At 36.4% G+C, this 13343-nt stretch overlaps 1 protein-coding gene across 3 annotated transcripts in view; it reads left to right on the forward strand.

The window, feature by feature from the left end:
* LOC131076472 (cycloartenol synthase 2) overlaps positions 1-13343 on the forward strand; it is a 232567-nt gene that overhangs the window by 88022 nt on the left and 131202 nt on the right. For all 3 annotated transcript variants that reach the window (XM_058013678.2, XM_058013676.2, XM_058013677.2), the window contains exon 13: positions 6040-6096. In XM_058013678.2, the coding sequence (XP_057869661.2) occupies positions 6040-6096 (57 nt within the window). The remainder of the gene's footprint in view (positions 1-6039; positions 6097-13343) is intronic.

Raw genomic sequence — 13343 nt, forward strand, 5'->3', positions numbered from 1 at the left:
CTTAAAACAATGAGATATCTTGACGCCTTTTCTGCTTAGTTTAATTTCTACACGTGTCCTTAGCCTTGCAAATGGGTGGGTAAACACCACCTTCACTCGGCTGTTCTAATGCTGTTGTGAGCACTTCAAATATGAAGTAAATATATAAAAACAAATCTACATCCTTTTTGATGAGTTCGGCGAGTCCAGGTCTGAGTCATGCCTCTCGAGTCTGCAGAGCTTGGACTCGGCCTCGGCCGAGTCCAGGGGGCAAACTCGCCAAACTTGCCAAGTTGGCGAGTTTGGCCTAAATTCGCCAAACTTGGCGAGTCCCGTGCCTCAAACTTAGCCGCCGGCTAGGTTAAACAAAATGACAAAAAAAAAAAACATTTGAAAAAGTTTTTTAAACTTCTTTTTTTTGTTATTTATCCTTAGCCCCTAAAAGTGAACTTCATTTCATTCACTTGCAAAAATAGGAGTAAAGTGAGTTGTGAAGAAAAACAAGGGTGCATTGAAGAAAAACCAGCAAGGAGGAAGCTCAAGATTTATTCCATTTATCACATTGGGGCTGCATTGTGTTTGGATTTGGTGCATCAAAAGCTGGATAGGAAGAGTTTGCAGCTCATTTCAAGCTTGTTGTAAGAGGTAAGATTGTTTTTTTTTGAGGTTTTTTTGTTTCTTGTATGCAAAAATTCCATTTTCTATTCATTTATTTTGAAAGTTTTACATTTTCTTCCAAAATCTTTTGTATGTTACTATGTAGGGTTGTATGTAGGGTTTGTAATTTTTTTTTTTTAAAAAGTAGGGTTTTGACAAACCCTACAATTTAAAAAAAACAAATTTACAAACCCTACCTTAGTTTTTTTGAATTGTTTTTTCAATGAGAATGAATGCACAACAAAGAATGAATATATTAATTTCTTTTTATATTTGTAATGTTTTATTGCAGCAACCTTCACTTTTTTATTTACCTCAAGTTTCACAAAACTATCATACAATGTCTTCTAGTTCTTCTAGACCCCCCATTAGAAAGGACTCTGCTTGGAAATTTCATGAGGATTTTCCAGGGCAAAAAAAGGGGCAGACAAAGATTTTTTTTTTGCAAAACAATATTCCTTGGAGGCATATATAGATTGAAATACCATATTGCTGGTGTGCGTGGGCATGATGCCGACCGATGCATTGAAGCAACGACTGAGGCCATACGTGAGTGCTATGTAATGAGTTTATGAGTGAGACTAATTTTATTTATTTTTCTCATTTCAAACTCAGATAATTGGTGGATTTTTTTTGGCCCAATGACACCATATCTTCAGAAGTTGGCCATTCGCATCTTGAGCCAACCATGCAACGCATCTGGTTGTGAGCGCAATTGGAGTATGTTTGAGCACATACACTCCAAGAGGCGCAATAGATTATCCGTGGAGAAGATGAATGATTCGTCTTTGTTCACTACAACCTCCGCCTGAGAATGAGAAAGAATGCATTAGCTGACATCTCTCCTATCATTCTAGATAGGCTGTAGCCATGGCAGAGGAGGAGTGGAGAGCACGAGCAGAGACGGCAGATTCAGAGGCAGATAGTGACACATATGTTCTTGATGTTGGTGAGCATGGCATGGTGTCACGGGGAGCGGCTATGGCTCCCGAATCATTCAGGACCTACCTTAGATGCCTTCACAGGGGGCCGGGGCCAGAGGGTGCACGCTCCTCTGAGCCATAGGCTTGTAGTTGTATTTACCTTTGGTATTTGTATGGAACATTTGATGATGATTGAAAAATAAATTGAATGAATGCTTCAATAATCGGATAATTACATTGAACAATATACACGTATATATAGAGGTTACAAGACGATGTTCTATAAATAGAACTAGTCGTTAAAGTGAAATCAAATAAGCTAAAAAGCCTAAAAAGCTAAATATAGCTTAAAAGGCTAAATAATAAAAAGCTAACTTAACAAGCTAAATAAGTCGACTAAAAAGCTAAATAGCTAAATAAGTCAACAACTAAGATGACTGCTAAAAATAGAAGATGACCATTATAGAAGATATTAATATTATTTAACACCCTCCGTAATGGTCATCGTACTCTATACCCTACAGAAGACACTGCAGGTGTTATGATCACAAATGCAAAGACCATTTGCTGCTACGGAGACCCTCCCAGGATCTGTAGAATGTAAATGACCAAGAGTACCAAAAGCCATCCAAGCTAATGTAGCCTTCACACACGAATTAGAGATCTGGCACACACAAATTACTAAACCCTGAAACCTTGATTTTGAGGAAAAAATCAGCAAACCCTTTTGCAGAAGAACACCAACTCCAAAACTGACTGCAAGATACCACGATTGCAGATGTTTTCCCTAGCAGGTGCGACCCGAACTGACTGCAACAAAGCTCGATTTTCGAGGAGAAAAATCGATCAAAACCAGAGAACTTCGTGAATCACAAATCCCATGCGAACTTCGCGTATTACAAATGATTTTTGAGGAAAAAATCGTAAAAACTAGCAAACAATTTTTGAAGAAAAAATTATGAAAACCTAGAAATCCCATACAAGCTTTGCGGATGACAGATAATAATTTTTAGGGAAAAAAATTCGAAACTCTGCGAACAATTGAGGAAAACAAATGTGAAAACCAACAAAACAGGAAATTCGCTTATCACAAAGCATAGAAGGCTGACTCCTCTCCAGAATGCTCTGCAACATGAGCCTGCTTCTGTTCCTGAGACTCTCCCAGCCTAGATTGCACAGATGCGAACAATTTCCTGAACTTTTGACTGTCTTCCAACATGACGTTGGTCAAAGATGCCATCACGAAAAATCAAGGTTGAATGAGGTCAACCGAGTGAAAGCAAGAGGCAGAAGAATCTGATTAAAAAAAATCAAAATAGAAGCAGTTGCACAAAAATTTGAGGCACGAATCCCAATGCGCGAATTGCTGAAAACGCAAAAAAATTCCTACAAACCCGAGGTCATAGAAAAATAATCAGCAAAAATATTGGCATGGAACCCAAGGAATGTCTGCTGGCACGGATCCCAAGATATTGAAATTTTAGAAAACCCAAAAAAGTATCCGGAAACCCAGAACAGTTTGCAGAAAAAAAAAAACTAATTTTTCTGATAGTTTTCTAAATAAAAAAACAGAAAAATATAGACGATTTTTTTCCAAAAAAAACGCAAAAAAAAAATAGGGGCAAAAACCCTAGTTCGGATGTACAACATAAACGACACCCAGAAGACACCACAATTCCCGACATCCACAAAATTAGCAGAAATTGCAGATTGTTTTTAAATTCCAAGGCAAATTCGCAGGCCCAAAATTCGAGGCACGAAAAACGATGCACCCAAAAAATTTGATGACGACTCAGTTGAGGTTTTGAAAACCCTACCAAGAATTTGCAACTAGAATAAAATTTTGACTTGAATTGAAGGGTCAAAACCCTAGTCTTAAATTGCAAAAACCCTAGGAAAATTTTCAACCTGCACAAAAAAAAAATCCGCCCAGGAAGAGAAAAAGAACCTGCAGTTTGTTTACAAAAAAAAAGTTTTGAAAAAATTTCTTCAATAAAAACTTCGAAAATTTTTATTAACAAAAACTTTCAAAATTTTTAATTTCCATGCTTTGATAACATGAAAAATAAATCAAATGAATGCTTCAATAATTGGATAATTACATTGAACAATATACACACGTATATATAGAGGTTACAAGACGATGTTTTATAAATAGAACTAGTCGTTAAAGTGAAATCAAATAAGGTAAAAAGCTTAAAAAGCTAAATATAGCTTAAAGGCTAAATAATAAAAAGCTAACTTAACAAGCTAAATAAGTCGACTAAAAAGCTAAATAGCTAAATAATTCAACAACTAAGATGACTGCTAAAAATAGAAGATGACCATTATAGAAGATATTAATATTATTTTAACAATGATCATATGATGACATGGATTTTTTATTCCATGAGTTTTGTAATATTGTATACGTTTGACAATATTTATATATCTATGTTTGTTATTTCCTTTAGCTGCAATTTACGTTTATGCTTATGTGATTGATGTATACTTGTGTATGTAATCAAATGAGCCGAGTTTGATGATGTTATTGTGTCTTTAAGGTGTATTCAATAAAGGGTGCATGAAACAAGTTTTAAATCTTTTAAAATCTCTAAAGTTCTTGAGTTTTTCACTTTCCCGAGTCTAGCTGAGTTTGAAGCCGAGTCTGACTCCGAGTCCCATTTCTTTGGTTTCAAGACGAATTTCCGGGTTTGAAGATTTATTAAAAGCTTGCTAGGAAAGACTGCGATACCATAATAGAATGAATACCAATTTATGGGCAATTTCATCCTAAAAGTTGGGTGATTGCATTTTGGTGGGTGCTTGGTCATTTGTGATTGGTCAATAGCATTCATTTGTGAAGATATGAGCTTGTGAGTTGGTAAAAGGGATGACTTATAAGCATATTTCTGGCCACTAACACTTCATTCATTGGCGTTGAGATTTTGGATACCATTATACTTCTTGTGGCTGAGTATGGTATTTGAGGAAGGGTTTATTTTAACTGCCCAGAATTCTGAGCAGAAATATTTGTGATTCCATGGTTGTGAGGGGGTCTATCTAGTGTTTGGCGGCAGAAAGAGTGCAACTACAGCAGGTCGAGACTTTTTCTGGGCTGTGAATACAATTTCAGTCAGTACTGGAGGTGTGTGGGGCCTTAGGAGGATGCATAACAGCAAGTATGCAATTCTGGAACCTTTCCCTAGTTCTCAGCATGTATGGAATGTGAATTTGAGTCTTCATATTGCTGATACACTTGTTAATCCTCTGCTAAAGGTCAGAAACAGATATTACTTCCATCTTTGTATTTACAAACAATAAGCTATTAAATATTCCTTGTCATTTATTGTTGTGTGAGCAAGCAGCTTCTGTATGAAGTCCATTCACTGGAAAACTCTATTATCAGCTCATGTAGTATATTGCTTAATCCATGAATTAGTAGGATATATGATTGATACATTTTTTCATGCATTATCTTAAAACTCAGACAAGCAATAAATAAAAATACATTGCAAATCAGAAACTTTATAAACCCGCAAATAGGCTTTATCAGAAGGCTGCAAACTGTTTGACAAAATGAGCATTGGAAAAATTGCACATTTTTGGTGAAAAATTTGTGAGGGATTTTACAGCCTCTGCAATCAACTGATAAATGTGTAATATATTTGTTACCTTGCTTTGTGGTAGAAACATAGATAGTGTAACTGGCAATCCCAAGTCGCATAACAAGACATAAAAGTCTATAGACCTACCTTGTTAACATAAATGCTACTAAATTCCGTACACAATATTTTTTTAAATGCATTTGTTGTAGCTTTTCCTACACCACTATACTCTACTATATATCTGATGAGTAAAATGGTCTTTGTGCATCTTTGCACAATAATCAACTCTCTGATCTCTCTAACTCTTACATCTTCAAACTATACTGCATTGTTGTTCTGTTGATTTGTTTATTACATGATGTGCTCAATATATATAATTAGTTTTGTAATTTGAATACAGTAATTTCAGAGGACCACGTTGATTTTTGATGTCTAATTTAAGATTCTTTCATTCCTTAAATGCACTGCTTGGAAAATGATTATTGGTGAAAGTTTTTAGTTTGTAACATCATATTCGATGTGATATGGACTCTCCTGTTTCATTTTGCAAATTGAGCAGCACTCATCAAATGGAATATTAAAGGAAATGCTTTTCCAGACATAAAATCCTTAAAATAGACAAATAAAAAAACATTTTCTGATCTTGACCCAATAAGTATATGAAGTCATAGAACTATAAAAGTCAGTTGACATTTGGTGAATTTTGGCAGAGGAATCATTTGTTCATAAATTAATATAATATAAAGGTTTGAAGAGTTACATAGATATTCTCCTTTACAATTATTTCATTTTGGTAAAATATTATTCTCTTGTTTTCAGAAGTACAGCATGTCATTGTCTGAAGGGGAGTTTGAAAGTTATTTGTACATAATTTTATTTTGTTTCTGATGTAGAACAAAGATGGTGGTTTTGCTACTTATGAATTGACAAGATCATATCCTTGGTTAGAGGTAAGCTTTACACTATCTCGGATTATGTTTTTTCTTTTTGTGATCCTGGTGTTCTTGAATTTTTTTGACAGATTAGTTTTCCTTTTAGTTTTTATGGGCCGATTAACTTTATTTGAGCATAAACTGAGATTTTCTTGTATAAATGCTTGTTACTGGGGAATTCTGTTTATGAGCTTTTTCTTTCTGCAAATAACAGTATGTACTGATTCTGTAATTCATATAGAATTTTAGTAGGGAATCATAAACAGGTCATCAATCTATAACTAAGAAACAATGGGGCAAATCGAAATAATTTATCAGAACATAAGCTCAAAGTAATCTGTTGAGGATTACTCCATGGTCAAAATGATTCATTATTTCTTAGCTTTCTGCATTCATGCAGTAAGGATTCTTTTTCGTATTATGGAGGAGACATTTCTCTTTGATAAGCACTAAGCATGTCTCAAGGTTGCTGTTCTCAATAAATTTACATTTCTTGTTTATAAAAATAATCTTGCATACTCAAGAGAACTATCAGGAAGGGTATATAGTGACACTATGTTCAGGTCACTTGGATGTTTTTACCATAGTCGCTCGACACTTTAGTTTTCTATGTTGCACCTTCCTTAAAGATTGTGGATGACATCATCATTTAGCCTGACTATTTATAAAATTAGGTCACATGCTTGATTGCCCATGGTCAGTTAAGGGCACACTTTCACTAATTATTGGTTGAGAATGACCACCATACTCAGCTAGGTGACAAGATTTGTCATCTCTGCTCCCTCAAATATGTAGATACTAAGGAACATTTAATTTTCAACTGTTATTTTCATGGTCTGCTCTGAGGGAGAGACCAGAATTTGCGCACCATGTCAGGAGATTCTCTATCCACTTTTTTCCAGTTTTGAATCAGAGATTTTTGGCAGCTTTCTTTAAGAGTGTCATCACAGTTGTAACCCCTAGAGTTGTCACACAATGACTTGTTATGGCAAAAAAACCTCACCTATGTCAAAAAGAAAATTTTAAGGCTTGGAGGGCTTGCACATGCATCCGTACTGCTGAATAAAAGGGTGAACCCAAATTGAACAGAGCGTGCTTCAGATTGCTAGATAAAAGGGTGAACCTAGATCGGATGTAGCACGCTTCAAACCGTTGGATAAAAGGGTGAACCCAGATCGGATGGAGCATGCTTTGGACTAGTTGATAAAAGGTTGGACCTTGCAAAGAACCTTTCAATCTGTTGGATAAAAAAGGTGAAGATTGGACAAAGCACACACTTCAAACTGCTACATAAAAGGCTGAATCTTGTGAAGCACCTTTTGGATCATTGGATAATAGGTTGAACCTTGTGAAGCACCTTTCAGACCACTGGATAAAAGGGTGAATCCAAATTGGCTGCAGCATGCTTCAGACTGTTGGATAAAAGGGTTAACACAGATTGGACGGAGCATGCTTCAAGCTGTTTGATAAAAGGCCGCACCCTCAAAAAACTTTTTAGTCACAGATTTCAGTGATTTGGTAGTCGATTTTACGATTTTTGGGACTCTTGAATGCGATGGTGACCTTCATTTGAGCCCAATGTGCATAGAAAAATCACTCAAGGTTGGATCCTTCAAATATATTGGTAGGAACATAACAGATTTGAAGCTTTGATACCATGTTAGAGCAAAGATTAAGCTCTGATACCATGTTGAATTTTGCAACACAAGTGTTGTCTGTATTTTTGTATTCACAAAAATGGACTACCCCATTAAAATTTTTGTTAAAAAATGAAAATTTTACTCTAAGGCGCGCTTCCCGAGGTAAAATTTTGCTTCGCCCTTGGACTAGCTTAATCCTCAATCCATCCTCAATCCACGTTTCAAATTTCATCGCAATCTGAGTTCGTTTGCTATGTTTTTTCTTCCTGACTGTAGGTGGGAAATTTTCCTTGGATTGCAAGTTTTATTTTCTCTTGTTTTAGTGTTGTATGGAAATTTTAAGTCAATTACAAGTGCACTTTATGTATTTTTTAAACTTGTAACTTGCTTTTTATTTCCCCTTCGTTGTTTTATGTCTTTGTACGAACTTTTTTGACATATTACAAGTAAATTTAAAATTATAAGTTAAAAAGAACTTGTAATTTATTTTAAAAGCTCCTACTTAAGTGATTTTTAGTTGTAATAGGGATTTTATTTCCTTATTACAAGTTTTAAAGTTACCTTTTAGTTGTAATAGGGATTCTATTTCCCTATGGCAAGTTCTTTTATTTTTAAGTTAAGTCATTAAAACTTGTAAAGGGGATTTTATTTCCCTATTACAAGTTATTTTGACATGTCTTCTTGTTCTTTTCTCTCACAAACCGGATTTTGCCTTATGAGTTGAAAAGTGAAGCAAATTAAAACTTGTAAAGGGGATTTACATACCCGATTTCATGTCTTTTGCTTACATTTTAAACTTGTTGCTTCCCACCAAGAACCCGACCCACCTTTCTCTCCAAAGAGTTCGATTTTGGAGGAGCTTGAATTTGATTTTTGTGGAGGAATTCATGGAATGAGGGAGGCATGTCATTTTTGAAGCATTTTTATTGCATCTTCAACCACGGTTTTGCCAAATGGAAGGTGTTTTGCTGATCTTTTGTCACGTTTTTCTTCTCCTTTCAAGCCGTTTTTACAGCATGTATGGAGGCGTTTTGGCTCATCTAACCTAAACGATTTATCTTCTTGCTTCCATTCACGGGTTTGATAGGAACATTGACTGATTCTTTCTCCTTTTTGAATGCAGTTTTTAGTGCTTTTAGTTGAAATCCGAGTTTTGCTTGGACTTGGCAAGGGTTTGGGTTTTGTGGTTTTATTCTCTATTTTAAGGAATCAGTTCTTCCATTCAAGAATTGTTGCATCTCTTGAGAAGGCATCTTGATTAAGCAAGGTAAGGTTTATTTTCAGTTTTGCTTTCATTTCCTTTCTTTTTGTTTTCATTCCTTGTTTGATCATTCTAGATGCTTGTTTTGTTTTTGTTTTTGTTTTAGTTCGGATTTGTGAGAGTTCTTCCCATTCTTTTCAAATCTTGAATGTAATTTGATTATTGCTTTGTCTTACCCTTTCTTCATTTTCCCTCTTTACTTGCTTTCGGGTTTTAAGAACCCAATTGCAAGTAAGATGAAAATGGTTGATCTTTTCCTTTGGTTGAAAAGGTTTAATTATCTTTTGTCAAAATTGCAAGTTCCAAGGTTGAAAAAATACTTATCTATCCAATTTTGGGTTTTGCAAACCTGATTGCAAGTTGATATTTTTTCTCATTTCCACATGGTTAGATTGAAGATGTTCTTCCAAAATCCATTCATACCTATGCGCACTTATTGTCATTATCCGTAAATTCCATTCCCATCATTTTTCCCATGTCAAATATCATTTTCTTCAATTCCTTCATTTTTCCTTTTGCAAGAATACTTGCATTGAGGTTTTAAAAATCCAATTGCAAATTTGTTCTTCCCTACTTGCATACTTGTTGCACGTCTCCCAAGATCCGAAATTTGTCTAAGATCAAGTTTCAAGTATTCCTATTTATTCACTTCTCTCTTCCAAGAGTTGTGAAGTGCAAGAGATAGAGTTTTTTCCCATTGAAAAGAAGAAATATGTTTCATTCGGTTGATCTTGATGTTGCTTTTGACACTTCTAGATCTTCGTCGCAGCGTGCCAGGCTCTTGTTCAATGACTGATTTACCATCTTCCTCTTCTCAAAAGAAGATGAAATACAAATATGATAAGTACCAAAATGAGATCTCTCCATCCCAAGTTTCCACTCCCATGGAGCACATCAAAGATACGGAAATAGGGCATGTTGACATGTCAGAGTTCGTTAAACGGGTGGAGGATCCCAAGGATAGCAATATGCAGCACCTGTTGGACAGCCACATTCACCATGCTTCTTCCTTTCCAGTGGCTGCCTTAGAACCTGAGTTCATTCTTGCTTGTGCCAATCATTTTGGCAAAGAAACAAGAACTATCAGGAATGATGATGGGGAAGTGATAATTTGGCTTGATGCGGATACTATTGAGAAGGTCTTCAGAATACCACCAGCACCTGTTTACATAGAGATCTCCAAAGATAGTGCAGCTGAGTATTATGCTTCAAGAGAAAAAGATTGCAAACGCCATATCAATAGATGGATCAGTGAGCCACGGGTTGCTTTTACAAGATGGGCAAAGTTGTACCGTAGTGATTTCAAGTGAGAAATCGGAGATACAATCACTCTTCTCAGTAGGATGATGGGTTTAGAACATTGTAATATTTTTGAACCATGGTTGTATAAGTTCGTCATGCTCATAAGGCAGTCTCAACACATCTCTTGGGGTGAAATCATCAGTGATACCCTTTGTGAACAACTTGCAACAGTTCCTTCCACCATGACGTTCTACATGAACTCATATTCGGTGTATATAGCAGCATCACTCAGACACTTCCCTGGTCTTTCTACTAAGGGTGATCACTCGCTTATACTGGTGTGGGATTACTATGACCAATTGCCTTTGAGACCTAGAAGATTGCACTTTCAGGAGGGTCCAGGATGCCTTCTTTGGTCATTATATGTGCTTGTTTGATAAGACATTGAAAAACAGGAGAGTATTAGATGCTCCTTGGGAGAAGGTGAATGAATATGGCTGCCTATTTCTTCAATTCCCAACTTTCACTTACATGCAAGTTGGATGTTATAGTGGCCAGCCTTATATGCTTCCTAGATATCCAATTGATAAGATCATTCTTATGGAGTTGGGAAGACAGATCATGGTTGTTCATGCATATCAATCTGTTAAGCATAAGGTTGGAATGTGAATTTCTACAAATAACCCATTGAAAATTGGCCATTATTCCCTCATTACATCCACCAAAGCCAAGGCCATGGAGATCAAAATGCAGGAAATAAAACTCAAGAGGTTCAAGTCAAGAGTAGATTTTGATTACTGAGGCATGGAGGAGAAGATGAAAAAGTCTTTCACACATGTGCATCGGATAGAAGACATTTGGGTTGATCTCCATACAAAAAAGGAGGTTCGTAAGATGGATTATTGTAGGCTCACTCTTGAGCAGATTGTTGACCTAAACTTGGTAAATATTCCAGAGGGAATGATTGATGATGGAAAGATACTTGATCCTGAATATGTTGAAAGAGAGTTGATGAAGCACCACTTCCATCAATTCAATGGTCGCATAAGGAAAGCACTTCCATTCTTAATAGATTTCAGCCTATCTTAGCTAACACCAATACTTGGCTCAAGGGTAACGATGTTAGATTCATCAAGATCAAGGTTGGAAAAGAAGATGATTCTATAGGACTTGTCGGACTCAAGTCTGAAATCAAAGTAGACAACAAGGAAGGTGCATCATCTTCAAGTACAAGAATCAAGTTGAAGGTTAGCAGAGCAATGGTTCTTCCTCCTGAAGAAGTGACAGTTCAAGGGAAAGAAAAGCCTCAGCTTCATATTCATGTAATTGATGCCGAAGATCCAGATGAAGAACTACAATCAGATAATGCTCCCAAGTCACCCATTTCGGAATCACCTCATGAAGTTCCCCCGCAGATTCCTCTAGAATTACCTATGTCTTCTCTTGATGCGAATGTGGATGCTTTTGCCACTGTTCATATTGTTCCTTTTTCAGCGGGTGAATCTCCTCAGAGAGTCATTCCGATTTCAGATGCAAAGCCATCTCTTGATCATCTTCCATGGAATTTGATGAATATCTTTGAGGATAATCCTGCATATGCCCCTTTGTCAGAAATTGATACTTCTGCTTCTAGTTCTGATGAGTTCATGATGCAGTCATTAGGACCTTTGATTGATGAGCAGTTTATAGTTGCTGTTCAAACAGTAACTTCTCCCAGGATGACGACTGTTTTTCAAACAAAAACTGCTTCTCCCTCACTTTCAGCCGTTGCTCAAGGAGAATTGATGACTTTACCTCCATGGCTTAGTTCTTTTACACCTAAAAGAAAGAAGCAAGAAATCTCTCTTGACATCTTTGATTTCTAGCATCTCAAGCAATCAAAACCCAAGGTTGCCAAAAGGGCTAAGACGATCTCGAGGGTAACAGTTGATAGTAACAAGATGAAGGTGGCTGAAATTGTTGAGCCAATTGTAGACAAACCACAGGAAGAGATGCAAGCTGCTGATTACATGATCACAAGGGTAGAGTTGGGCAAACAAACGCATGAAGTAGTCAAACATGATGCTCAACATTTTGTAGCTTCATTGGTGCAGCGGTGTGATGAACTTCTAGCAAAGATCTATAAGCTAGAAGAGGAAAATGTGCAACTTGTTGCGGCAATCGAAAAGATTACCAAGTCTTCAAGTGAAGGGTACAATCCTTCAACTTTCACAAGTACACAGGAACTAGTCCAAGGAATTGAAAGAGCTGCTCAGAAGGTACAAGCGTTAGACTCTTGGGTGGATCAACTTCATGATCTGTGTGCACAAGTGCTGAAAGACATATTTCAAATGATGATTAAGTTGGAGACAATTGGAGAAAAGTTGAACTAGGCCTCCAAGACTTTCAAATAGAACCTGGAAAGGGTTGAAGGTAGCTTGACGATTTGGCGCAAGATGCCTCAACAACAGTTGAGTGTTCTTTAGGAGCATGACATTATTCCTTCTAGGGTCATGTATCTAGAATGTGAATAGCTCCTAGAGAACAAAGCCCTCTTTCTCAAATCCCTCATTGAAGATATAGAAGAAGATTGCTCAAGGATTGAGACTTTGTGCTAAATATCTTGAGTTTGTGTTCAATATTATCTTTCTTGCTAGTGTTTCTATAAGAGCTCAATTAAATTTGATTTGCAGACTTTGTGTTGCAAGTATCAGTTAGAGTAGATATTTTGTTGAGAGAGGCTGTAGGACTTTGTGTCTGCACTTGTTCTTGAGAGAAAGTAGTAGATTTTGTGATTAGAAATAGTTGGGATACTTTGAGCTCACACTGGTTCTCGTTATTTTATGTAGAGAAGATTAGATATTTCAGACTTTGTGCTGCCATACTTTGTTCTTGTTATCATTAATTTAGAAAAGGGTAGATAGGACTTCACATATTCACGACTTTGAGCTTGATATTGCTGTCCCGTACCGAAGGAAGTGACAAAAGTCTTTGTGCTTTCAGGAAACTTCATTTCCTTTCTCTCACTTTGTTTTATAAGTAGTTACTTCTGTTATTTTCAATTGCTATCACTTTTCTATGAAGAGAAAAGGATATAGTTTTTCTTGAAGGAAGAAGAAAAAACTGTTGTCTCAGCCGTTTTT

This window comes from Cryptomeria japonica, chromosome 5 (assembly GCF_030272615.1).
Source record: "Cryptomeria japonica chromosome 5, Sugi_1.0, whole genome shotgun sequence".
Taxonomy (NCBI): domain Eukaryota; kingdom Viridiplantae; phylum Streptophyta; class Pinopsida; order Cupressales; family Cupressaceae; genus Cryptomeria; species Cryptomeria japonica.